We start from the raw sequence: 27,688 nt of genomic DNA on the forward strand, positions 1-27,688 counted from the left end.
GGATTGCTTTGAAGATCTGATGAGAACCATGACTCTCCCAAGAGAAATGCACGACAATTTTACAAACAAGCTTCGTAAGGTTCAGACCCAGAAGCCAGGGTAAGAATTCCCTTAAATAAATGTTTTGCTTGGTAGGAAGGATAAAGGGAGATGTGGAGTAGGGGAGACAAAAGCAAGAAGCAAATACTACCAGTAGAACATGGCCCAAATACTTTCAGGTATATGATGTTTGTCTAAGTAAAATGATGAGCGATTGTCTTAGTTTACAGAAATCCACGTGCCACAATTTCTAGAGGTATCTTGGATCTTTCTAATCCTTCCCTGGTAAAATGGGGGATGTCAGCAAGAGTTTGAGGATATCTTAGTTGTAAAATGGACATGAGAACATCACCAATAAGCTGGACTCCAGACAGCTCTGTCTAGGATTTTATTAGACTGCTTTTTTCCCCCCAATATACCTGTATTGGAAGATTGAGACAAAAAGGCACAAACTCACATTAAATAAACAAGGTAATCTAATCAGGTCTACAAAGTGTATTTTGTAAAAGAAGTAGCACTAGGAACCAACCAAAATAAGTCAGGGAGTCCCAGCAGGGACTGTAAGAGAACTGGGGAAGATATACGCGTGCCCACAATACTGACCCTGTGCCCTGCGCCTCTCTGTGAGAAGGCCAGAGCCCAGCACCCCTCCTCCCCCCAGAGGCACCGCTGCTTCCAACTGGGCCTGCGGCCCTGGGAATCCAGTGGAAGCAGCTGGTCTGAAGGGGCATGGCATATCCTCAAAGACTACCCTTGGAGCTAAGCCTTGCATCTGAAGCCCCTCTGAGTACTGTCAGTTTGGGCAGGGTAAGAAGGGAAGGGAGGTACTTAAAAGGTATCATTGTCCAGCAGCGACACTCTCCACGGGGACAGAATAGACCAGGCTCATCCCTCCTTACGCTGACGTGGACTGGAGCCCCAGATCCAGCTGACCTCTGAAAATTCTAGTTCGGCTCACACGGATGCTGAGCTGGGGCAACTGGTGGAGGCGGGTGGAGCTAGAGAAAAGGCCCACAGAGAGCAAGCCCCCGCTGCTCCCCAAGTTGGAGTGATATGTATGAATCTCAGAGAAGAACTGAAGGAAGGAGACCAACATCTGCTGACCCTCAAACCACGTAAACAATAGTCTGTTTACATTAACACTGCTAGTTTCTCCCAGGCTAACGCACATCTGGACTTCACTTAGTTGATGAATGAAGGGAAAGCTTTAAGCACAAATATAATTACACCTATTACAGAACTTGTAAGAAAACATTTACATTTTTCTCCAGTAGGAATGCCACTTCAACTTTCCCTGTCAAATACGACCAGCAGTTGGGCTGCTAATAAACCAACTGAATTGCCCCAGACCCATTGCTATAGACCCCACAAAGTGTGGAGACTAAAAGGAAGGTGTGTTGGGGTATCTCGTGGTCCCAGAGGGGACTCAGTGAAGGCAGGAGCTAACCACGCTGAACCTGTCCCCCCAACCCCTTGCCCCAGGGGGGCCACAGGGAAGCAGCCATCAGGAAGTCCCAGGCGTGACACTCCCTTATTGCACTTAGAAATCAGTAAGGCAAAACAAACTGACAAAAACCTAAGGACAGATCATCCCATTCTGCTTCTCGCTCCCCCAACAGAGATTTGGTCTCTTGTTAGCTTGAGTCACTGCACATTTGGCCAACAAACTTCACGAGGCTTGGGAGATGTCAAGTGACACCACGGCTATCTCAGATTCTCCCACCGGGAAGGCGTACTCCAGCGCTGCCAAGTCACAGGCAACTAGGAAACCCTCAGCAGCCTCTGCTCCTCCGCAGGCCTAGACTTTCACACCAGCCAACTTTGGTAGAATTCGCCACTGCGATCACTTCTGGCTCTCAATTGTCCAGGGCAGAACTCTGCGTGGGGGCAGGGCAAGCTGAGCTCTTGATCCCCAAATTCCTTTCTGGCCACTAGAGAGGAGGGGGGAACGTGTTCTGGGAAAAAGCTTTCTGCATGCTTGTTTTGTGCAGCATGAAAAGATCAAGACCCCTTGTGTCCTGACCAGCCTCAGACAGAGGACAGGAATCCAAGAAAGCACAGAGAGGAGGGGGTTATTGCTGAGTGGCAGCACCAGCCCAAAAGGGAAGAAGAGTATGGACACAGAGCTCCTGGGGATGGGGGCAGGGGCTGGGCACACTATTAGGTATACAGGGGCAGACTCAATTCTAAGGGCCACGCTGGACAGTCCCCTCCAGGTAGAGTTGACCCAGGCATATTACAGGCTCTGCAGAGATTCAGACAGAGTGGGCAACAGGAGGGCCAAGGAGCCATAGGTATTTCTAAGACGAGTGACCAGAGATGTGATGCCTGGGGCAGGGGTTATCTGTTGTTTAATTTTCAAAACAGACTGGCTGGGCCTTGGGTACTTCCATGGTGCCTAGAGCACTCTTAACAGTGGGTTCCTGGGAGCAGAGATCAGAGTTACAAAGCCACACTGATGTTCTGTGGAACTGGGGGGGAAACAAATCTATTTCTGCCTCATCCCCTCTCCCTCTCCCCCTGTAAGCACTCAAAATTGCAAAGACCTGCCCAGGAAGCCAAACACTTCAGTTTATCCCAAGGTTGAAAACAAAGTAAATCATTTAAATCACCACATCACAAAAGGTAGCTATTTTCAAAGACTAAAAATGTCACTTGGAAATAAAGGGGGTGTGGGGAGGGCACACAGAAATGGGTCAAGAACACAATGGTTGGAGAGGGAGGCGCTGTAAATACAGCCGCCTACAACGCCACACATCTCAGAGGGGCAGGTTCCCGCTCACACGGGCTGCATAATACCAGACGGTCTATTTGTTCACAACAGTAAAGGGCATCTAGAATTAGCTACGGTAAGGGGTCAGAGTTGCCTGAAGAATGGGCACAGAAGGCTGCGTCCGGAGATGGCCTGTCACTCGGGAGCGTGGAGCTGCTGGGCCTTCCTGTTGACCACTGTCTTGCAAAACTGGAAGAGAAAGAAAACAGAAACACTAAACCATGGACGGGGAATTACAAAAGGAGGAAGGACGCCAGCGGAGGGCGGGGGGCGAGGCCAACACCCATCCTGTCCTACACTTTCATCTCCCGGAAGTTCTCCTCAAGCGTGTGGGGCAGGAAACGCACAGGTTTGCAGCACAGCGGCTGAGTCCCGCCCCTACCCCCGTGCTAGGCAGCCAGGTTTTATTGGATAACATTATTTTTTCTCAGAGCCAGATGGGGAGCAGGGCCAGCCAGGCCTTTCGTTCTGTGCCTAAGCCCCTCTGAGCTGCTGGAGTAAGAGCAAGTCTGGAGGCTCTGGGAGCTGACAGAAGGAAGGATCTTGGGAAGGGGTAACCACGTGCAACAAGGGACATCCCAACCTGGTCCTATGGCCTGGGCAGAAATACTCTCCCAGTACCTGAAAGGTGCTGTCTCCGATGGGGACAGTCTGGGATCAGAGGGTACAGAGAGGAAGGAAATGAAGCACCAGACCCAATGAGGACCACTAGGAAAAGCTGGCCAGCGAATTTTCCAAGGGCGGGGCAGGGAACGGCTCTGGTCCAGGGGGTAAAGGAGCAACCAGAAGACCAGCTTCCACTTGAAATGGCTCCCCTTACGGGAGGAAGAGTAATTAGGTGCAGATAAGCTTTGATTCTCATCCATCCGCTGCCCCCTCCCCAGCCCCACGTCCCACCACCCTGCCCGTCTCTAGTGGATTTGTATCCAATCGCATGGATCCCTGAAATGGTTTGAAAGCCATCATCTCCTTCAGTGGAAGCCCGAGAGCTCTCCGGCACCACAACCATCATTACGACTAGAGGGCAGGATGAGCAAAGAGGCGAAGACCCAGACTGATGACTGATTTTGGCATCTGTGATGCGCTCAGTGAGAAACTTGGTACATACGGTGCAGGAGGGGGAGGAGTGGCTTTAGTCATCTGCCGTCATGCCTTTCACTGGGTCCTTTTGTCTCATCTGCAACAGAAGGAAACAGGAGAAATGGGAGGTGTCTGCTGCTGCTGGAACTCCACCACAGGTACAAATTTCTCCTTCTCCTCAAGCCTGCCAGCGGATAGTAGAGCATGTATTTTGCGCACAAAGCAAATCCGAAGAATTGAATTCTGCGTACACAGGGCCAATGCCACACAGTTTACAGCTCTGTCACTGGTCCCACCGCCCATGATTTCTAGTTCTCTCCCCTGCGTCTCAGTGTTGGGGTTTAGTTCTGAGGCTCCTCTCTTTCACTCATTCAACAAATATTTATGAAGCATCTTTTTTTTGGCAAGGCACGGATCCCAGCCTGAGGATTCAGCCATGAACCAAAACAGACCAAGTTTCTTCTCAGGGAGCTTACATTCTGGGACAAAGTAAGGGGATGACAGAGAAACTAATCCACGTCAGATGGGGCTACAGGTTGCTGGGGTGGAGAATGGCTCTGGGGAGGTGCTCTTTTATGAGATGCCTGGGGAAGGCCTCTCTGATAAGTGACGTCAGAGACCTGAAGGAAGTGAGGCAGGAAATCCTGTGGGTACTGGGGCGGCGGCAGGGAACATTTCAGGCAGAGGGAACAGCAATTCCCTTTCCTGGGCTCTGCTTAGAGGCTTCGCCTGGGACTTGCATGTTTCTAGGGCGGGTGTGTGTGTATGTGTGTGTGTGTGCGCGCGCAGGTTCCATCCCTGGTTGGGGAGAACCCCACATGCTGTGTGACATAGCAAAAAAAAAAAAAAAAAGAGGCTCTGCCCAGTCTGCCCAGTCAGCCAAGTGGGCACAGGGATGGAGAGTGCAGGTAGCAGATCTCAGCTTGGCAGAAGTGCGAGGCTGCTGGGGAACAGGACAGGGTCTTCTCTGGGAGCACTGAGTGGTCCCTGTCCCCAGCACCTTTCAACAGCAGTGGACACAACTTCTTGCTGGGAACACCGTGTGGGCGATTGCTATCAAATCCTTTCCAACTTGAAAACAGGTTCTAATTGCAGGATGTCTATAATATGTCTATTATAACTTCCCATCAGACATGTCTTCACTGTCCATGAATTTTCTGCACCAGGTTCAATCTTTACTCATTCAACAACTTTTGAGCCCCTCAGAGCATAAGTGCTGGAATCAGACTGCCTGGATCGCATTCTGGCTTCATCACTAAATTGTGACCTTGAACAAGTTACTTCACTGCTCTCTAAGCCTCAATTTCTGTAATAGTAAAAATAGAGATAATAATAGACACTACATATGTCATGGGGTTGTAGTGAAGGTTAAGATATTCAGGGAGAGTACTTAGCACAGAGGAGTGCTTGGAACACTGTACCTGTTATCAGCCCTGTTATGTCTTTGTTCTAAATAGCATGGCAAACATGCCATATGTGTGCGTAACACTCAAGAAGCTGCATGTTTAAGCTACAGCCTCCTCAGTTGTGCTTTATTCACTAGACTTTCAGCCACATTATTCAGAGACTATCTCATCAGTAGTAGCTCTCCACTGGGAAACATCTTTGAATATACTTCCTGCCACATTTCAAACCCACGACCATTGTTTACCGCGCCCCCCTCCAACTATTATAAATCATTGAGCCCACATGGAACCTGAACATGAGAAAAACATCCTCCTGGTCCTCCTCAGATGTTCCGATAGTCACTCCCTACTGATAATGATTACTGTGATTATATCTAAGCTCGTAGCTCGGTCTTTCAGGCTAGAGTTTTCTCAAAATCTTTTTCTTTCCTTGGCGGTGCTGAGCCGCTTGTGGGATCTTAGTTCCTTCACCAGGGACTGAACCCGAAGCCACAGCAGTGACAGTTCCTAGCTCCCTCTTGGAATGCCTCTTTCCTGCAGATTTTGCTCAAAACTCACTTTCCTGAATGGTAGCTTTAAATTTGTATTGCTCCTATAACTTCAGTTATCCATAGTAATTAATATATTACTTTATAAGAGCTTAACAAACTCGATTTTTCTTGAGTCAAATTTTTTAAAAGACAGAAAGTTACCCTTGTGGTGTGAGGCTGGAATTGGAAGTATTTGTGTGAACATAATAGATCAGAGAGATTTAAAATCCCTCCTCCTACGAGGTCTGGGGTCAGCAGCACCCCAAGAGTGATGACCACACCCAGGTGAACAAAGGTAACTTCACTGGGACTGGACAAGAAGGACAGTCTGTGATCCTTTGGTCTGAAATACAGACGCTGGATCTAATCATGCAGAAGCACTGGACTAACCCCAACTGAAACACCGTCTACAAGATGACTAGCCTATCACCTCCACGAATGTCAAGGTCATGGAACTCCCAGAAAACAGAGGCTGCGCCAGACTGAGACTAGAGGGTGCTCTGGTGGATGCTGTCTTATCCTTTCCTTTGTATTCTTGTCATTTTCATTAAGTTTGAAACTCTTTCAGAAAACAACGACAAAAAAGAAACTCCTTCAAAATAACTACAAATCCCCCACCCCACCCCCCAAACCAAAAATGGGAACGTCCCTGGTGGTGCAGTGACTAGGACTCCATGCAGGGGACCTGGGTTCGATCCTTGGTCAGGAAGCTAGATCCCACATGCCACAACTAAAGATCTGGAGTGCCCACAACTTAAGACCCAGCACAGCCAGCCAAATAAATAAATGTGAAAGAAGACAGAAATGGGCTCATTACATATCTGCTCACTAATGACCATTCATGTACATTTTCAATAATCAAAGAGGCTAAGATTTAGTATCATGGGAGCAAAGCTCTTTGGGTCTCAAGCAGATACCTGTAGACCCTGAGAGCTCACTGCCTGACTTGAATTTACTAACACAAAGCCAGGTCCTATTCTCCTATTTCTTGAAATAAAATGCAACTTCCTATCAGGAAGCACGATAGCTTCCTTTACTCTCAAAGACAAGGTCCCCCCACAGAGGGTGCACCAAAATAAAAATGCATTATTTCATTCTTATAATGAAATGTTCTACGAATGCTTATTTCCTGTTTCCTGGGGCCTAAAATGAGAGATTTTATCTAACGTTTGTAGTGTTCCTCGGATCAAGCCGTTACCGGCTATCTATATACATACAGTCGAGGAACGTGAAAACAGAAGCTCCAGTCCTGGAGGGTTTCTTTTTAGCAGTGCTTTGCTCTAGGGAAAGAGGCCAGGGGTCGGAAGAAAGGGACTTTTATTCATCTACTTATTTTTATTTATTTATTTGGTCTTTTTTTTTTTAATATTTTTTCCATCTTTTGAAAATTGCTTTTCCTATAAGCATGAAATACACCTTTGACTTAAAGGAACTTGTAAAAGTATCAGTGTCAATTTCCTGGGTGTGATATCATACTATCATTTTGCAAGACGTAGTCACTGGAAGAAACAGATCTCCTCTCTCTATTATTTCTTACCACTGCATGTGAATCTCACAATCATCTCAAAATAAAAAGTTCAGTAAATCAAGCTAGAAGGAAATCTAAAAAGGAGGGGATATATGTACAGACAGCTGATTCACTCTGCTTACAGCAGAAACAAACACAACACTGTGAAGCAATTATACTCCAACAGAAATTAAGTGAAGACTTAAGCCAGTAAAAAAAAATCACTTATGACACTGAACAGTAACCACAAACCTGTTCTGAAAGCACACAAATACAAGGCAAATGTGGAACTGTTCTTAGAACTTCTTTAGAAACCTCCTCTATAAACAGGTTCGGCCTTTTGGGGAAGAAATCTGCCAATAAGTAACAAGAATTTTAAATCCTCTAATTCTACTTGTAGGAATTTATTCTAAGTAAATAATCCTAATTATCCAAACAATGGAGTGCATAGGAATTTCTCATTGTGGCATTATTTATAAACAATGAAAACCTGCAAACAACATGAGGGAAAATCCAGCACGGGCAAGAGAGTACAGAGCAAGACGTAGCTACTGTGAGAAACGTGTATGTGAAGGAACTTTTTTCCTGGTTTGAATGCTGTTATAATGTTTAGAGAAAGGTGAGAGGACCACCCAGGCTCGTACAGTACCATCAGACCTAAGTAAAAGTGTGTAAGAATTCTTAAAATGTTTACAGTGGTTGTTTTTAAATAGAGTACAAGTGATTTTTTTCTATTTTTTTAGTTTCCTGAAAACTGTTTAATGCTTATATATTATCTTAATATCGAAAAATTTAAATATTTATAAAGAAAATAAAGGTGCTCCCCTATTTCAAGATGCTGGTCAATGTTCCAGGTGGTCTGGTCTGGGGTCAATCGCTGCTGGGCAGGGCGGAGGGAATTAAGACTCCAAGGACAGCATCAGCCTCAAGACAGAGATCCCTCGGCCTCAGAAGAACTAGCTCTGCCCTCTGCAGGCATTACGGGAATCTCAGATACAATCTTCCAGAGCCCAGCACGTGAACCAGGCACTGAGTGTTTTAATCTGAAGACCCTCGTCTATCACAATCCCAAATGAGGAACTCTGGGATGTATTATCGTGCACTTCACTGCACAGGGATGTTTAGGTAATTGAAAGGTAACTGCTCCAGTGTTTAAGACTTAAAATCTAGAAGTAATGGTGACTCATCAGTCAAAAAGCCAGAGGATGGAGTAAGGGCCCTCTTCATCCATACTAAATGGATGAGAAAGAGACAGGCACATTCAGACTCAAGCAAATGGAAAGGGAGATTGTCTACAGAGATGCTCAGAGACAAGCCCGCCAGGTGAGCCCACAGAGCAAAGAGTGCCACGAAGCCTCTGAGCTCCATCCCAAAGTACAGGGAAATGAAGTTTTGTTTTTTTTTTTTTTTTACAATTTTTAAGATGAGTCCTCTTCTCCCCATCTCATTATCTCGAGTTAATGACCAAGGCCCAGGAGGTACCTGTTCTCTGAACTAGAAGGTATCCTTAACTTCTCTGCAAAGAATACCTGTGGCACAGGTAGTCGAGAGGATGTCGTGACAGTGTGTGTCAGATGCCGGCTTACCACACGTGACAGGCACGTGGGAAGACCTCATAAATGTCAGCTTCTATTAATAATAAAGTATGTTACTGTGTGGGAATTCCCTGGCAGTCCAGTGGTTAGGACTTGGTACTCTCATTGTCATGGCCCTGGGTTCAACCCCTGGACAAGGAACTAAGATCCCGTAAGCCACAAAAAAGCAACTTATTGCAAATCAACTATATACTTCAATTAAAAAATATGGATAGATAGATATATTTATGACTGCCATGTTCATAAGACAGGGAGTTCCCCATTACAGGAGGTGCTCAAGCACAAGCTAATGGGAAAGGGCAGAGAAGACTCAAGCACTGGCCACATAATTAGACTAAATGACCTTTAAGGTACTTTCTTCCACTTTTGAGATTATGAGTTTCTTAAGAGCAGGAGAGGAGGGAGGGGGACAGAGAGCCACTGCTCCCCCACAGGCACTCATTTCCTGACATTTTTGTTTTTAGGGCAAAGGACTAATCTCTTGATCCCTTGCTTCTCAAATCCTTGAGCCTCATCCAAGAATGGCGGGTTCACCTCCCAGAGGACAAGAGTTATGGCAGGGGTGACTGTGGCCTTATAGTGACCTCTTGTAACTCACAAAACAACCCACCCACACCAGACTGCTATGCCTTGGTTTAAAGAATAACAGTCATAATTTCTATCACAAACTTGCAGTTAATCATGGCAGGCTGGACGCAGTACAAGCATTTACTGCTATTTCTCCCCCAAAGATTAACACGATGACAGTAAAGGAATTTAAATAAAAGAAAGAAAAAAAGATGGAAAACTACAAAGACAATAAGAACAGAGGAGACAACAGCAGGGAAGAGGTGGAAACAGCATTCTGGAAGACGAAAGGAGGACGGAGGAGCGGTGACTAACTGCAGAGCAGCAGGAGCTGCAGGTGAGGAGGGCGGCCCACAGGGAGCGGACCCACTACTGCCGCAGGTTCTCCAGAAGCTTGGGCACTGGCAGCACCAGGTGCCTCTACATGGAGGGAGTGCAGCTGGGTGAAAAATGGGTGACATCTTTGCAAGTGGAAATAAAGAAGAGTTTGGCTCTGGCGTGCCCTGGTGTTCCCTCCCCTGGTTCTCAGTCTGCCCCCCAGGGCCTTTCCCTAGATCAGCTCCCAGAAGGCTGGCCTTGACCAGCCCCATGAAAAAAAAGGCTGGCGTGTCCTCTTGAAGCAAAATGAGCAGCCCAAGAAAAACAGACTCAGGAGCCGGAAGTGGGAAGCCCCAGTGGAACCATCTGACTACCCTTCAGTAAGCCCAGCACTGATTCAGAACGTGGGTGAACTCTGAGAGATGGTGAGGGACAGGGAGGCCTGGCGTGCTGAAGTCCTTGGGGTCGCAAAGAGCTGGACACAACGGAGCGACTGAAAAGCAATAACAACAACTGATGCAGAGGGCTTCATCCACTTTTTGGAGCTTCACTCTTCACTGTGAATGGATAGCCCAGGACCCCCAGTCATCGGAGGGAAGCCCCTAAGAGGAAACACAAAGTCCAACGGGAAGAGGAGCTCAGCGGAAACGATGTTCAGGGGGAAGAGAGACCTCAAAACCAAATGCAAGAACCAAACCCCATGCTTCAGAAAAGGAAAGTGATGCCAAGACCAGAACAAGCAGTGCTTAAGAATGTCTTCAATTCAATAGAGCAGACAAAGTTGACTTCAGAAAACCTCTCCTAGAAAGCACACAAATAAGGAGACAAAACATAAGAAAATTAGAAGGTTGATTCATGATGCCCAACTTCTAACAACAAAAACAAAAAATTCCAGAAAGAGAACAAAGAGGACAGAGGGGAGAAAATGATGAAACAGGGGACACAGAAACATTTTCCAGAACTGAAGAGATCTTCAGATTAAAGTGTCTACCGAGTGGGAGCAAAATGAATGAGAATGAACCAACCTCAACTACTGACATTGTGGCAACCAGCCCAACCACCCACCCCGGTGAGACTCAAAGACACAGCTTAATGATACAGACACAAAACTAAGCTAACAACAAGGGATGTGTTTACTAACCTCCTAAGAAAACCAGAAAATTATCCACGGAAGAAATGAAAATCAGAGATGACAGGGTTCATATATATATGTATATGTATGGCTGAGTCCCTTCACTGTTCACCTGAAGTGATCACAGTATGTATTAACTGGCTGTACCCCAATACTAGAGAAGGAAATGGCAACTCACTCCAGTATTTCTGCCTAGAAAATTCCATAGACAGAAGAGGCTGGCAGGCTACAGTCTATGCAGTCACAGAGTTGGACATGACTGAGCTAATGTATGTATACCCCAACACAGGAAGTTCAAAAAAAAAAAAAAAGGATTGCAAGGGGCTACTTCCGGAGCCACAACCTTGGGGATGGGGCAGAAGAAGCCAGTGTCTTCCTCCTAAGTGTGGGATACTACCTGAGTGTCAAACCAATAAAAATACTTGTGGGGTGATGGTACTGACTGCGGCGACAGTTTCATGAATGTCTGTTTATCTGCAAACTCCTTGAGATGGGCACATTAAATAGGTGCAGCTCTCTGTATGTTAGTCAGACCTCAGTAAAGTGGCTTCTTTTAAAAAATGGAAAGAGAAAAAAAAACTCTGAAAGTAAAACTTTGATAAAAATATTTTTAGAAAGAAGAAAAATAAGAAAGGAAAGCGACATGTGAGCCAGAAGTACAGTCAGCACAAAGGTCCCATGCAGTTGCGAACAGGGTCAGAACACGGTCTCCCCCAGCGGTTTTGCTTTCTTTTCCACCACCAACTATTTAAAAAATTCCAGTTCCAAGGCGGGATTTCTGCATCTGCAGTTATCTTGGACAATACAGATCATCCAAACTTTTGGCACAATTATCCACAGAATGGAGAAACAAAGACGAGGGCTGGGGACTGAAAAAGAACTCTGTGAGGACGAGTGCCTGTGAGCTGTGGCCCTAAGGGAGGCAGCTCAGCAGATCCCCTGGACAGCCTGCCCAGCACCAGGAATTCGAATCCGACCCCAAGAGTTTTATACTCTTTATACCCCAAGAGTTTTTAAACATTGGCTGTTGGCCAACGTCTCCATGACCCTGGGGTATGCTGGCCGGCTTGGCAGCAACAGGCAACTGGCACTCAGACTAAAACCTCAGCGGCTCTGTCCCTGCTCCTCCATTTGGTAACTTGTTTCTTTTTTTTTTTTGGTCAGGACTCAGGTGACCACAAGATTCAAGGCTTCTCTCTTGCACTGTTAGAATCGCCAGAGTTCTGGACATTAAAACCTACCGCCTCCTGAAGATCTTTAGCAGAAGCAAGACTTGTGTCCAAAATCCTGCCACTTCCCTGGAACTGCAGCTGAATGAATAACTTAAACATCTGCCTTCAACAGGAACTCACTCAGCAAACCGTTGCAACCAGTGAGTCAGCCCGGAAGTGTCATCCTGGAAGGTAGAATCCATTCCCCACGGGGCTCCCCCTCTAAGGAAGAGCTCGTGGGCCCACTTTCCATCAAGACCAGCACAGTGAGTGGGAGCACCAGTGTAGTGGGGGCAGCTTGGACCTGGGTCTGCGTCTCACCTGAGGGCCCGCTGGAAAGCCAGGCACGGCTGTGCAAAGCTCTGTCTGCCAGACACCAGGCTCCGTGCCAACCCTCCCAGGGCAAGGAGGGAGAGATGGATGGCAGTTCCGATGAAACAGAGCTTCCTGCCTTATTTTTAGCCCCGAGAGGCAAGAGGGAGACCCCGATGGCATTTAGAGGGAGGAGAAGCGGCCGAGTGACTGAGTGCTACAGCTCCTCCTCCCTTGACTGTGTCACCTGCAGGCTCTGTGACCCTGGGCCCGGCCTTGAACTCTCAGCGCCTCTACCTCCTCACCTGAGTGTGGGTAACAGCGGCACCCCCTCACAGGGGTTGTGAGAACCACAGGAGATGGGCCGAGACCTGGAGAAGCCCTCCGAATGATGCCTCACACTGGTAGGTGCCTGAGTGCTCTTTACTAACAGTCTCCTCAGAGGCAGTCTTGCAGGCAAGCAGCCCCAAATTCCTCAAAGGAGGCAAGAGGGGTGCTAGGTCTTCAGGCTCCCATGGAGCAGCAGGTAGCTCTCCTTCTGGGAACCATGCCAAGCCAGAAAAAAAAAAAAAAAAAGGCGGGGGCAAAGGCTCTAAACTCTAAAATAGCTCCAACACCGTTAAAAAGGGGTTGTGGTGTGCATTCCACCGCTGTCCTCTGTGGGTTCCGTGCGTGCTATTCGTGGACCAGCCCAGCCTGCCTCCGCCTCCCGGGGCCACCTCCGCCTCTGCAGCCCAGCACGGCTCCCCCACACGGCTCTGGAGGGCCGTTGCGGCAACTGTGTTACTCACTTGGCGTTCAGCACAGCCCGCCATATCTGTCTCTCTGGATATGCCAAGACCTCGACTAGACTGCAAGTTCAAGAGCACAGGCTGCTTTCTTCCTTGTAGTTCCCATATCGCCTGGCATTAGACCTTACCCACAGTGGACGCTGACATGCTCCTAGAACCACAGGATGGTGCCCTCAGTGAGCTGCCCAGCACGACAGTCTCCTAGCGGACAGCCCCAGAGTCTCCTCGGGCCTCCCACGTACCTCATCCAGCTGTCTCTTCGTCTCATCTTCCATCCTTCGAATGTCATCCATCGTCAGGTCGACCCACTTGTCCAGCCAACAGAACAGCTGCCGGTGGAAGTTTGTAAACAGACGCCTCTCTTGCTATAAAAAGGAGGGACCCAAGTTAGAACCGGAAGGTGTGGGCCGCTGTGGCAGCCCTCTTGCCCACACCCTCCATGCCAGCACCCACACTGTACTGGGAAGGTTGGGGGAGGAGTTGTAGGTACCCCACGGGCTGATCTGGATCGGTCCTCCAATCCCTCAGGTCAGTGACCCTTGCCTCCACATTTCTGATGGGTATGGCCTCAAGTCAAGCCCCCGGGGAGAGGGTGGTGCCTAGCTTGCCCCAAGACAAGGCAAGCGCCTTGTCAGGCCAAGACAGGCAATCCATGAGCCAAGATCCCCAAACGACTGTGCCAAGTTTCTTCCTTGTCTCTGGAGCCTAAAGACCAGGTTAAAACTGACCAGCAGCAGGAGGATTCCCTGGCAGTCCAGTGGTTAGGACTCTGTGCTTCAACTGCCAAGGGCTTGGGTTCGATCCCTGGTCAGGGAACTAAGATCACACGTGCTGCGTGGCATGGCCAAAAATAAGTAAATAAAACTGGCCAGCAGCTATGAAATGTTGCTCAATTTTACCAGACTCTCACACATCAGAGAGAAGGACATAGAAACTTCTTAGGTGCCACTGGGGCGTTACTCAGTTTTCCTGGGTCTCCCATTTACACATGTTATTACTTTTGTCTGATACTCTCTTGCTAAAAAAAAAAAGGGGGGGGGAAAAAAGCCTTAGATTTGTCTAGTTCAGTAATTCAGGGTACTGGAGAATTTGGTCCATAGTACTTTTTGCCTTCTGATGTCAAGCAAAGATCCTGAGTTTTATTTGCCATTTAATCATAACAAGCCCCCTCCTATTTCCTTCTTTTGCCTCAGTTTCCTTCCCATTTGCACGTGGTTCCTCTGGATGAACAGCGTTAATCTCGAAGAGTCTGGTGCAAGGGGAACTGGGGGTCTGGGAAATCAGACCTAAACATCCTGATGCTGGCCAACCTAGGATACAAGCCACATGGGTTGTATGATCTTCTCTTGGGCAAAACACCCCCCACCAACACACTGGAAGGCCTCCCACCCTGGCCACTTACCTTATGTATAAAGTTTTCCACTTTGTTCTGCAGGCCCCACCACTTGAACTTGACAGTAACCAGTTTGTATGCACACATGTATGGGCAGTCTTTCTGATTTACAAGCTCTTGCTGCATTAGAAACACACCCACAGGCAGACAGGTAACTAAGGGAGCCGACCTCTGGCTCTCCCTTGCGCCCCCCGCCCCCTCCCAGTTCCCCACCTCCAGGAGGGAGGCCCAGCCACACTGGTCCCAGCACCCCCTGGTGGTAAGAGTGTGAACTGCACCTTCCAATTGGGGCCCAAGGGTCCTCGGCCTGTTTTGATAGATTTAAATTTTGCTGGGTCCTCTTCTGCCTTGTAATCCTGTCAGAAGTTGGGGGAGGGGGTGGGTCAAGAAGAGAGAAAGAGATCAGATTTTCCACCACAGTACAGTTCATACCATTCTTGATGCTTCTGGCGCAAAGAAAACATGGGAAAGTCTATAAACAAGATATAGAACTGTTTACATTTGCCTCTGAGGAGAGCTCTCTGTGATTTTGTCTGCCAGGGCTTGTTTTCAGTTTTACCAGACTGTGTGAGCAGGCCTGGATTTCCACTGTTTAAGATGGGGATTTGAAACCTGGAGTGAACATCCAGAGCACCAGGGAAGGTGTTTTTAAAACACAGTTGACCCTTGAGCAACGCAGGGTGATTTTAAAAAACAGGTAATTCTAAAACAGCAGCTGGAGCTGAGAGCAACCAGCCAGTTGTTCCTGAAATCTTCCAGTCCCACCTCTCTCTGGCTTGTTCTGTTTTTGTTTTTAAACTGTCTTATTTTAATAAAATCATTATTGGAAATGTTTAATGTATTGACTTTATCCTCTTGTGTAGTACTGTCTATCTCCCTTCACTGATTTAATTAACAGTAATGAAAGTTTACTCTTGGGCTGTTTCTCTGCATTAACTAATGTGGGCAAGGGAAAAACCAAACTCCTTATAGTATCTACTTATCAAAAATAACAAAGATATCCAATCACATGCATACACATACAGTGGTAAAGCATCTTCCAAAGTGAAGGAGATTATTTATTAAACCTTCCCTACCTCTGCTTCTCTCCACTCGCATGAAACAACCAGAATCGACAAAATACTCAAAGGGCCATACTCTGGGCTAGTGTTTCTGTCTGAGAAACATCTGGGGATGTTCAGTGTGAGGTATACAGATGCACACTTAGGATCTATTCACGTTGCCATATATGTTATACTTCAATGAAAAGTTTTTGTTTTTTGTTTTTGTTTTAAATCCACTCATCTTTTGAGGATAGGAGTGGGGATATTAGGCCAGGAAGCACAAGACTGTGTATCTGGGCCACTATTTGCCTGGTGGTATCCCCAAGTTAAGATAAGGTGATTCTTAACACTCATTTAGAAAATAAAATTCTCAAGAGAGAACTTCCCTTTGACTCAAGCTGGTATGATTTCTTGGTTTCTCTGACATAAGTGACTTCTGCATCTCAGAGGCCACCCATACAGCTGAATAGTCCCTACCTTGCTAAGCACTTGGCTTCGATCTGCAATGTCTATATACACGACTTCCACATGTTTCCACGCCTCAGGCTCCAATTTATGCACCTGCAGGAACAAGGGTGACCACTCATTATGCACAGTTTAATAGCTACCACAGCCTTTACCCAGAATGGACATCTAACAGCAGCTGTTCCCATAGCCATAGTCATGAGATTCCTACCAGTACATACAAAACTATCCAAAGGAGTGGGAGGGTGAACGAATTTTAAGTGGACATACATTTGAGAACTAATGCTCTGATTTTTCAAGCTAAATAGGACTGCAGCAGCCCAAGACACTCTCCAGGCTCCCCTAGCACCTTCTTTATTTCCCTATGTTCCCCTTTTGTAAAGACTGCATATTCCTCTTGTGAGGATGCTGCCTGCTTAGCCATATACTGCTTATTTTGATGCTCTTAAAAATTATTAATAACTAACTTGGTACTTCCCTGTAGGCCAGTGGTTAAGACTTTGCCTTGCAATCCAGGGAGCTAGTATCCCTCATACCTTATGGCCAAAAAACCGGAACATAAAAAACAACAGAAGCAATACTGTAACAAATTCAAGGAAGACTTCAAAAATGGGTCCACATTAAAAAAAAGTAAAATATCTTAAAAAAAGATAAAAATTAACTAACTCAAAGAGGTGGTATGAGATACGAAATTCTGATACAAGTTCAAAGGGTACAAAAGGATATGATAAAAAGTAACTCTTTCTCTTGCATGTCTCTCAGTCAGCTCCCAGGCACCACCACTGTAGAGATTTTCTTTTAATACAGAAGGTAGCACATATTTTACATCCTTTTTCCCCACTGAACAATATCTCTTGAAGACTGTTCCCTATGGGCTCTTTTTAATGGCTGCATAATAAACGGCTACATGGTTGCACAATGTTTAACAGGATCCCACTGGTGGGCTCTTATGCTGTTTTTAACCCTTGGCTACACCAAGAACGGCTCAGTCGTAAAGAATCCCCCTGACAATGCAGGAGACTTCGGTTTGATCCCTGGGCTGGGAAGAGTCCCTGGAGGACGAAATGGCAACCCACTCCAATATTCTTGCCTGGGATATCCCACGAACAGAGGAGCCTGGCAGGCTACAGTCTGGAGTCACAAAAGAGTTGGACATGATGTAGTGACTAAACAAACACCAAGAATGCAGCGATGAATCTCCCTGTATACTGTTATTTCACATATATGAAAACATAACTATAGTATAAATTCCTAGGTGTGGAATTGCTGGAGTAAGGGACAGGTATATTTTAAATCTGAGGAGTTACTGGCAAATTGTGCTCTACAGAGGCTGTAATTTTGATAGGCTTTTTATCAGGGGTGTGGGGGGGGCATTGCACAACGTGGCTTGTGGGATCTTAGTTCCCTGACCAAGGACTGAACTCAGGCCCAGGCAGTGAAAGTGCCGAGTCCTAACCACTGGGTGGTCAGGGGATTCGCTCATTTTGATGTTATAAAACTTCAGCTCTTCTGTGCCAGGAGTTGCATTTTAGACCAATCCCAGCACTAGCAGAAGGTCCTTGAAAGCATCTTGGAGATCATATTTCTCAGAGTAGAGACAGAGCAATCCCATGCTGGTAGGACAGATCTAGGCACAGGCTGCGAGCTTCCTGGCCAAGAAAAAGGAGACCGTGGTGAAGACCCTTTGGCAGGGATAGAGTCTCAGCACCCTGTCCTGAAGCCTGGAGCCCTCGGGGGGCTTGGGAAGTGCTACTTACGTTCTCCAGGGTCCCAAGATCGGGCTTGTGCCAGGTTTCAATTTTAATCAGAAAGTCTTCTTTCATGTACTCGTTCTGTGGGAGGTGGAGAGGACACCTGCAGCCACTCGGCTCACAGCTGCAGAGCAGCCACCCCTCGCCACCCGCTCAGGGCAGGCAGGGACCCCAGCCTCTGCCTTGTCCTGACAGCTCACTGTACCAGGAGCCCGCAGTACGCCAGGCGCACGGCACCTCACTCAGTCCTCACCCCAGCCTGTGAGGATCCTCACCTCACATCCGAGCAAAGTGAGGTTCCGAGCGGACTTCCCAAGGCCACAGAGATAACCACAGACCTGGGCCTCAAACTCAGTTCTGTCTGACTTCAAAGTGCATGTACTTAACCCACGTATCTCTGCCATGCAGCTCATGCGCAGGGTGTGCAGGCTGGCTGGCAGCGTGGGAAGAGCACGGGAAGACTTCCTGGCCATCCAAGTGTGCTGCCCCACTTCCCCCACCACCAGCCAGCCTTTTGCTGAGCCCTGAAGTTCTCAGCCATTTAAGCCTTCATACCTAATTACCATCTTCTTCCCTTAGTGCTTTTTAAAACCTGGAACTACTTAAAGGAAGAACATGTTAACCCCCTACCTCCTCAGTGGGAATCAGGCTCCCCGACACTTCCTGTGTTTCCCTAGACGAGGATGCTGCAGGGAGGACAGGAGGGGGCACTGACAGAGGGGCTGGACAAGGAGAAGAAACCAGGCTGATGTCACAGTTCTGCCTGGCGCCAGTGCTCACTGGGTCAACAGATGCCCAAATGGGAACGCCCTGATCGGGTCAGCGGCACTGGAGTTTTCTGTAAAGCCTTGAGGAGGCCAGGCCCGGGGCAAGCAGGGGAGAGCCATGCGTCACTCTGTACATGGGAGACCTGGGGCTAGGACTCCACAGTCTTGACTACTGCAGCACCTACAAAGCCACCTGCCAGTGCAGCTTCAAGCAGGAGGGGACGGTGCCAATTAACAAGTTCCTCATCAGGACTGAAAGGATGAAGCCTCAAAAGCCCCAAACGTCACCCAGGACAAAGACAGGAATATCCAGGAGGCCCCAGGGCAGCTCCATTTTTCTTTCTCCTTTCCTTATAAATCATCTACAGTCCCAATGCCCCTGAAAATACTTACTGTGATAACTGCTCCACAGCAAGGACATGGAAAGAAGAGAGAAAAAGATTAATGAAGATGAATAAAATATCCACCCCTCACCCTGGGACCATGGAAGCAAAGACTTTTCCACTCCCTGGGGCTTATGCCACGGTCACCCTCCAAATCCCAGCAAGTGCATTTGGGACCTCAAATGCACCAACCTCCGAGTTTTACTCATACACAAGTCCCCGAAGGCTAAATATGGGATTTCACTAAAGAGATGCCACTACTGGCTCCTCGGGACCATTCCCGGCTGGGCAAGGACAAGGAGCAGCCCTGATGAGCTGAAGCACTGAGATCCACGGCTCTGCTGTCAGACCATTCCCTGCTGTCCCCCTCCTCCCGCCCGCCCCCTGCTTCCAGGGGTACAGGGCAGGGCCCTGTAGGCCAGGCACTGTCTATCTGCCCTCTGCATCCTTCCTGTCACGGTAACCAAACCTCTCACCCGCCACACTCCTGCTCATTGTAATGAGACCCCCTCGGAAAGCACCATTCAATTATTTATCAGAGAAAATGACGGCAGCTCTAATGTCACTGGGGAACGGACTTGCTCTCCTCCTGACCGCAGCTCAGATCATTCTGTACTCTCTGAATTTAGGAGTTCGTGCAATTTCGGACAGATGCCACCACTGCCCCCTCTGACGGCACACGGGGCTAATAGTCAAGCTCCCTGACTCCACAACTGAAACTAAGGTTACCTCTGAGACTGAGATGAGGACAAGCTGAAATATAAGGGATAAGATCCACCTCCTACAGAAACAACCCAAGAATAACCGACAAGGACCAGGTGTCTAGCACAGGGAAAGTTACTCCATATTCTGTAATAACACGTGGGAGAAGAATCAGAACAAGAAAGAGTATCTGTAGATGTGTAACAGAATCATTATGCTGTACACATACCTGAAACCTGTACATAACACAGCACTGTAAACCAGCTACACTCCAGTAAAATCAATAAGGGGAAAACTGTTTAAAAAGAAGGAGAGAAAGAAAAAGAAACAACCCAAGAGACGATCTCAGTAACCTCCCTGAATCCAACAGAAGTTACTTGGAAGAAAGCAACAGATCAAGATGATAACTAAACGGCTTACTGAAATAACTGCCCTGCTATTCGTTTTAAAAAAAGGAAATGATGGGTGTAATATCCATCAAGGGTGAGTCCAAAGAGGCCAGCTTGGCAGCAGTTCTCTGGCGCTGTACAAGGCCTGTCTAGCAGCCCCACCCTGAGTGTCAGGTTGGCCTGGTCTGATGACACACATCACCAGGGTTCTCCAACAAACCACCCGATTCTGAGTCTATGCTCCCCGAGCAGCCTTCTCCTCGTCTGGCCTCTGCCGGGATGGAATGTGCTGATCAATAGACATGAGGGTCTGATCAGTTAAGCAAGTGGATGATGTTCTCCACTACACGCTGGAATTTGGTTTCCCAAGTAGATGAGCCCACAAGGAAAGAAAGTCCTACTTGGCAAACAGGAATATCTGGTTTCATTAGTCATTTTGTATTTCAGTATAACTTAATATTTTGGCATTTTGGGGAGGGCAGGGGTGAGGGATGTCTTTGGATATCAGCTCTTTCTAGGATCCTGAGAAGCAGATCCACTCAGTTCTGACAAATTGTGAATGTATAAGGGTGATGACCCCCCTTAATGGCCTTTCATGCTAACGTGGGTGAACAGACAATCCTCCCTAATCTTTTCCATCCTCCCTGCTTCCAAACACCTCTGCACTCAGACAGTTCTCTTTTCTTCAAACTGCAACCCTAGGTAGTCTGGAAGAGCCTCAGGAAACCCTCTGCAGTTGGAAAACAGGGCTCTCCAATGAGACCAGTAAGGTCCTTCCCATGCTTCCAAGGCAAGGGGCATAGGTTCAACCCCAAGACAGGGGGTGGTGTAGCAAAAAAAAACAAAACAAAACAGAAATTCTCCCAAAACTATGGCTTTATTGAGACTGTATTCAGACAGGGTTAAGGCTGGAGGGAGAGGCAGGAGGAGAAACATTCATTTCCCTCTCCCTACTTTCCTTCCTTTTCTCACGGAGCGCTTCATGAATTTGCATGTCACTTGCACAGGGGTCATGCTAAACTCAGAATCATTCCGGTTTCAGTCGCTGTGCTGCTGAAAGCGTCTCTTCCTGCTATCATTCGCAGGCCCCGGCCCATCTTACCCTCTCCTCAGGTCCCAACTCATGAGCATCAGGGGATAAGACAGAGAGAGAAATAAGGGTGAGAGGACAGAAAGAGCTGAGAACAAGCAGAATATTGCAAATCCATCTTCCTTCTACTCAGAACAAGGTCAGAACCTTCCAAAAGGCATGTGGAATCTCGCTCCATGCTCCGTTATCCCTCTCGCTCCAAACTCTGATCTGCTTAGGCCAGCCTAAGAGTTCTGAACTAATAATCTTTCTCCCACCAGTCCCCAGCAGGAACTGGACACAGCCTTCCTTGTTCAGAGCTCCTTTTAAAAGACCCATGTCTAACTGAACAGATCTAAGATTCAAGCCACTCACAGTGCATGATGGTGGGTTCTGAATGTAAAGTCAGCACCCACTGAAGAAGCCAACCTCCCCTCCCTCACTCCCTGCCTCTCCTCTCCGTGGGGTATTTACAAATTGGTTTTCTTCTTTTGGCCACGGATCAGAACAAGATGCTAATGAACATAAGGCGTCTAGAAAAATGCGCCTGTCAGCCGTAGCTCACTCTCCCTAGAACTACAGAGGACAGCAGCGGCTCAGCGGGCACAAGCTGTGAACCCAGAACCCCGCCCGAGGCACGCAGCAGTCCACACTGCCCACTTGCCTCCTTTATGCCAAGCTGGCCAAGGTTCTTATGACGCATGCTCAATGCAACTCTCTGAGACATCAGGAAAATTCACCCTTGGCCCCAGGCCAGACGCACGCAGCCATGGTGCACACTGTGTGTCTTTTAAGAAAGTGTGCGTGTGCCTCTTTTCCAAGAATTGAACAGCTTCCTGTCTGATGCTGAGGGAACAGCGATGTTTGCATTTTCAGCTATAGCAATAAAACTCTAAGCATTACAAATGCCAGGCCCCACCAATGACTGAGCATCTCCTGATACAAGGTTCTTGAATGAACAATGACCAGAGAGCAATGACCCTGTCTCTAGACGGCAGTCATTACCCAGGATGAGGACCACACACGTTTTCCTCATCAGATACAATCTAGGGAGTGCTGGGTCCCCACAAACGAGACAGATAAGTGTCATAGTACATGTAAGCAGGGGCTGGCAGGAGGACCCCACAGCCAGACTGTCTTCACCGACAAATGCAGACTGGCTGAAGGGAAATCCTCGTAACTCACAGGCAAGTTTCAGGGACCTCAAGGGAACCCCCACCTAGGATATGCATCAGTAACAGCATGGCCTATCCAAGAGGTCTACTTCAAAACAACCCTTATGACTTAGGAATTCTGAAAAGGGAATCCCAGAATGTCTAGAAAACCCAGAGACGAGACTAGTGAAGATTAAGAGGAGCCTTCCGCTCCCACTCCCACCTTCAACTATAGCACATGCTGGTCGAGGGGAAGGTGCTGACTCATGGCTCTTAACAGTGATCTCCCGCTCGCTGGGCCTCCTCTCCTCAAATCTGGTGTGCGGATGGCAGGTGTTACATAACATACTTGGGGGATAGCTGTTTCTGAATCCTTTGTCATCACACATTGGGCTAATTTTAACACTTCTCCAATAATATCAGGGTTTTCCTTGCTACGTTTTCTGGTGTATAAGCCTATTCCTTCCCCCAGGCAAGAAGGTAACCCTAACAGGCTCTTTTCTATGACTCCCCCTCTCTTTTTTAAAAAAAAAGAAATCTTTTGGCCACACGGCATGCAGGATCTTACTTCCTACGATCAGGGATTGAGCCCATGACCCTCACAGTGGAAGCACGCAGTGTTAACCGCCAGACCACCAGGGATGTCCTGGACGGCCTCTCTCAAGAGCCCCTGAACCTCACTGCTGCTTTCAAGCCAAACATGAATATATACCATTAAGACTGGAAATTTCAGCCATCTAACAATAAGGGAGGGGTGTAAAAAGACCCTAACATGTTCAAACAATGGAATTCTGTGCAACCATTAACCAATTTTTAAAAATAGACTATAGGTAGTGACAGAAAATAGGTTTTCCATCTACTGAGTAAAAACGGGCAAGTTGATAATTAGTAAAATTTGACCCAAAATTTGTCTGGAAAACATGTCTGGAGGCTTTATACACACACACACACACACACACACACACACACACACGTATATAAAAGCATTTTAAAAAAGGATAGGAAACAAAGACACTAAAATGCTAACAGTGCCTAGGAAATGGAAGGACACGGGTGATTACTTTCTTCTGTTTGTATGTCTTCTCCGAAACCCACCCAGAGGACATTACTTTCGCAATGAGTAAAAACAATCAAAATCATCATACCATCCCCAAATAGGAGGGACTAGTTCCGTGCCACCTTGGGCTGAGGCTACTTGGTGGTTCCCACCCAGCTGGCTGCCAAATCGCGCTAGACAACACTGCCACTCACCACCAGCCTGTAGAGAGACCCCAGGCTCATCCTTCCACTGGCTTAGTCTGGAAAATGAAGATGGGAGACAAAACCCCAATTCACTGCCACCCAAGGCCTACTTGACCACACCCTGCATCCACGGCGGGTCTGCACTCACCGGTTCTGCAGTAAGGGTAGGCATTCCACGCTTTCTCATGTATATTCAGGGCTCCCTCTGGGGCCAGCATTCGAACAAACGTGGGCACTTTGCTGTAGTGAGAACAGGGTTACGAAGAGAAACGGGGGAGAGAGTTAAAGACGGTGGGCTTCTGTGGCACACCCTCCAGGCCACAGTTCCAGTCTCTTCACTGGGGAGTTGACACTCAAGTTCTCACGAGACCAGCAGGTTACTCCGGTTGCATGCGAAGAGCCAGTGGTCAGAGCCCGACACCCCAGCTCTGCCGGCTACCAACATGCACCTGCAACCTGCCCCATGGCCTGCCAGGAACAGCACGGCGGAGGCAGCCCCGGGCTACCTGCCATGGCTCAGTCCCCACGCTGTCGTTACACACCCTTCCAGAGCTCCCTGGGCCCAGGGCACGACACTACACCCTGCAAGGATGACATGCCTCTGAGATTGGACCAGAATGACTGGCTGACTGACTTGGAATAGGGGATCCAAGAGGATCTGATATGCTGGGGTCATTTCTAGATGGCCAGGAGGGCCCCAGGGCCACCTGCCTTTCAGGACAAAATAATTTCTTCTATTCAATTCTTATCTCAGGTTACAGAACAGCAGGTATATAAAGTATGAGCACTTTTTATTTTTATTTTTTTTAAGGTAGTATATTCCTCTGCCTTAGTGTTACTAGTTTTTTTAAATAGTTATTTATTCGGCTGCATCAAGTCTTAGTCGTGGCACGTGGGATCTTGTTTCCTGACCAGGGACTGAACCTGGGCCCCCTGCATTGGGAGTGTGGAGTCTTAGCCACTGGTCCACCAGGGAAATCCTCTACTTTAGTGTTTAACTGGTCATCTATGCAGTTTAGCCGGTGCCAATGACCTCATCAGCTTTGGTGCCTGAGGCCTAAGAAAAATGAGCTACCCCCAGGAGAGAGCAAACTTCGAATACAAGTGAGCAGCCCACTGAGACCCACTCACTCACAGCCATACTCATTCAGGCGTCTGTGTGTGCCAGGCACCGGCTACATGCACAAATCACACAGCCGGGGCCGCTGTCCTCAGGGAGCTTCCGTTCCAGTGAGGAGTGGAACTAATCAGGCAGAGCACTGCGAGAACACATGAATGGGGAGGTTCCCCAGGGAGAGGAAGGTTTACGTGAGAACACAGAGTCGCGAGTGGGTAGGGCTGAGCTAGACAAGAGCATGGGGGTGGAATGGGAAAAGCTGGGGGGAAGAGAGAGAAGTTCAGAGTAACTGGCATAAGGCATGTGGTACGAAACACAGGAGAACGAGCAGAGGCTGAGTCACAGAAGATCTTGCATCTACCCCACAGAGGACGGGCTTTGTCCCGGGGCAAAGGGCCATCTATAGCTTTAAAGCTGGGGAGCAACAGATCTGGACAGAATCCTAGGAGCTGTGCGGAGAAGTGGCAAGTGACCAGGCAAGGGACTGGAAGGAAAGAGAAACACTGGGCATAACCAAGGACATGGACCCAAAAGGACTTGATGTGATATGATGGAGAAGAGCGTGTGCTGAACCCGTGGTTTTTGACTGGGAAAACTAACAGCTGACAGCAGGGCTTTGGTCCTCATGAGGAGAGGCGGCCACGGCGTACGGCACTGTTGGTTTGGTTTTGGTTTTCTTTTACAGCAGTTGGGTGTCTTGGGGTTAACAGCAGTGGTAGGGAGGGAATTCCCTGGCGGTGAAGTGGTTAGGACGTGGGCTTTCATTCTTGTGGACCCGGGTTCAATCCCTGGTTGGGGGGCTAACTCTCCACAAGCTGCATGGCCTAGACAATAAAAAGACTAGTGGTAGGCAGGTTCAAAGCTTCTACCCTCTCCATAAGGAAGAGGGAGAGACAGGGCCTACCCTCTACATGTAGACCTTCTTTGACTGAGTCTTGAGGAACTAACCGGCCTCCGCTACCAGCCTCACTATCTCTTTTCAAAGTTCTCATTAAAAAATGTTGGGCTGGCCAAAAAGTTTGTTGGGTTTTTCTGCAGCATCTTATGGAAAAACCCAAATGAACTTTTTGGCCAATCCAATACAAATGCACTACAAGGAAGGTTTGCCCTGAGCCTGACTCTCATTAATGGCTCAGAAAGAATGGGTTGGCAGTCAGCTCAAAGGTCAAAGGGGAGGCACAGAGGGAAAAGAGCACAATGGAGAGGAAATGGGATCTGGTGAGATTTTTTTTTCCCCCACTTCAGCTCTCCACGCTCTGGCACTCACAGAACCGTGGACCACCCCCCAGGCTGGCGCTTCTACATCCCTAGAGCAGACTTCAATTAGCAATTTTACCAAATGAAAATGGAACTGCTTTGTTCAGTTGAATTGACTAGAGATTGAGGTTCAGGTCTATGTTGCACAGCAATGCAAACATACTTAATGCCACTTAACTTAAAAATGGTAAAAACAGTGAATTTTGTGTTGTGTACATCTTCCCACAACTGTAAAAAGAAATTGAAGGCTTATTTTTCCCAGTAGTGGGTTGTTTCTAAAACAAGCTTGATTCAACATCCACTTGAGCTGGTCCAAGTTTACTATGACTTTCAATGTTCTTTTGGGCCAGTTTACAGTTTACTGAAAAATTACTGTCTTGGTTAGGGATTCAGCAATTGTGTGATTTGCAACGGATTCTGGTACCCAAATCAGTTTGTGCAGTACTTTTAAATACTTAACAGCTTTAAGGTAAAGAGAGGTACCAAAATTTCTCCAGGACCCGATTTCATAACATCAGAATTTAAAATACTATCTGAAGCCATAATTCTACTTTTAGGCACAATTTATTATACACACTAAACTTATCAAAGGATCTGTGCAGAAGGAGTTTTAGTGGAGGACTGCCTGTGAACATGTGGAAATAACAGTAAATGTATTTCAAGACTGGCAAAACCACTGCCAGCACGTCTGTTCGTAGACTGCATGTGCTTTAAAAGAGGCCAAATATGCTGACAGTGAAACAGCTATGATAAGAAAGAAGAGATCCCATCTCTATCAGATAACATAACAATAAAGGAAATGAACACCCACTTACTTACACTTACACTTACACACACACACACACACACACTCTCTTTGTACTCACAGACAATGAAAGGGCCCACAAGAAGATAAGCACTATCCCTTCTGGGGACCAGGAGCCTGGTGGGGCCAGTAATCCTTTAAAAACAAACAGCCCTTAAAAGAGCAAAGAAGAACCACCTCTACCCACTGTCACAGGTGAAGCAACTTGAGTAACCGGCCAACACTAGGAACACCCACAATGAGCCACCGTCTGCACTCCGACAGCAGGCCCCACCCTGGCTCTGCTGCAGGGCACCTACCTCTGTAAGTGGTAGATCTTGTGCGTGTATTGGCCTTTCTCGCCATCCTTCTCATAGGGCTCGTTCACCAGGACCTCCACGCCTTCACCACCACCCGTTTCATTTTTGCTGGCCTCAGCCACAGAATACAGCTGCCCTACTTGATACTGAAGGAACAGAGAGGGGAGTTACTGCCAACGCTGAATCTTCTTGAGGGCTGCATAGTCCTGTTGCCGGGAGCTGTCCAGTGAGATGGCTCTGGGATCCCTGAATCCGGAAGCTCATCCCGCAGTTCCTAACGTGGCCTGGCCCAAACCCCTCCCAGAGCCACTGACAACACTGCTCTGTGGCCCTTCTTTAGCCGTCAGAGGTATCTAATTTCGTCCTTCCCTTTTTCACATCCTCCTTCAAGGTTTAAGGAGGTAGGTGAATATACTTCATTTCACACCAGTATCCAGAAAACAGATTATAGAATCCAAGGTAGTTTTTGCTCCGTCCCTGACTCTGGTCCCAGATCCCCAAACAAGATCGGGCTGGTTGCTAGAAGTCTCTTTATCCCATCCCCCTTAACAGACGTGACTGTCTGTAAACAAACGCGCCCAATGCTCCGTG

At 47.7% G+C, this 27,688-nt stretch overlaps 1 protein-coding gene across 1 annotated transcript in view; it reads right to left on the reverse strand.

Moving 5' to 3' along the window:
• Positions 1–450: 450 nt before the first annotated feature.
• The window catches only part of PITPNA (phosphatidylinositol transfer protein alpha), a 35,325-nt gene continuing 8,087 nt past the window's right edge, over positions 451–27,688 (reverse strand). Inside the window, exons 3-12 of the mRNA XM_068976535.1 lie at positions 27,098–27,243; positions 23,768–23,859; positions 19,074–19,081; positions 17,920–17,994; positions 16,175–16,258; positions 14,933–15,010; positions 14,664–14,774; positions 13,504–13,626; positions 3,921–3,989; positions 451–3,001 (exon numbers count right to left, since the gene is read on the reverse strand). Of these exons, the coding sequence (XP_068832636.1) occupies positions 3,945–3,989; positions 13,504–13,626; positions 14,664–14,774; positions 14,933–15,010; positions 16,175–16,258; positions 17,920–17,994; positions 19,074–19,081; positions 23,768–23,859; positions 27,098–27,243 (762 nt within the window). The 3' untranslated portion in view covers positions 451–3,001; positions 3,921–3,944. The remainder of the gene's footprint in view (positions 3,002–3,920; positions 3,990–13,503; positions 13,627–14,663; positions 14,775–14,932; positions 15,011–16,174; positions 16,259–17,919; positions 17,995–19,073; positions 19,082–23,767; positions 23,860–27,097; positions 27,244–27,688) is intronic.

This window comes from Capricornis sumatraensis, chromosome 8, assembly GCF_032405125.1.
Source record: "Capricornis sumatraensis isolate serow.1 chromosome 8, serow.2, whole genome shotgun sequence".
NCBI lineage: Eukaryota > Metazoa > Chordata > Mammalia > Artiodactyla > Bovidae > Capricornis > Capricornis sumatraensis.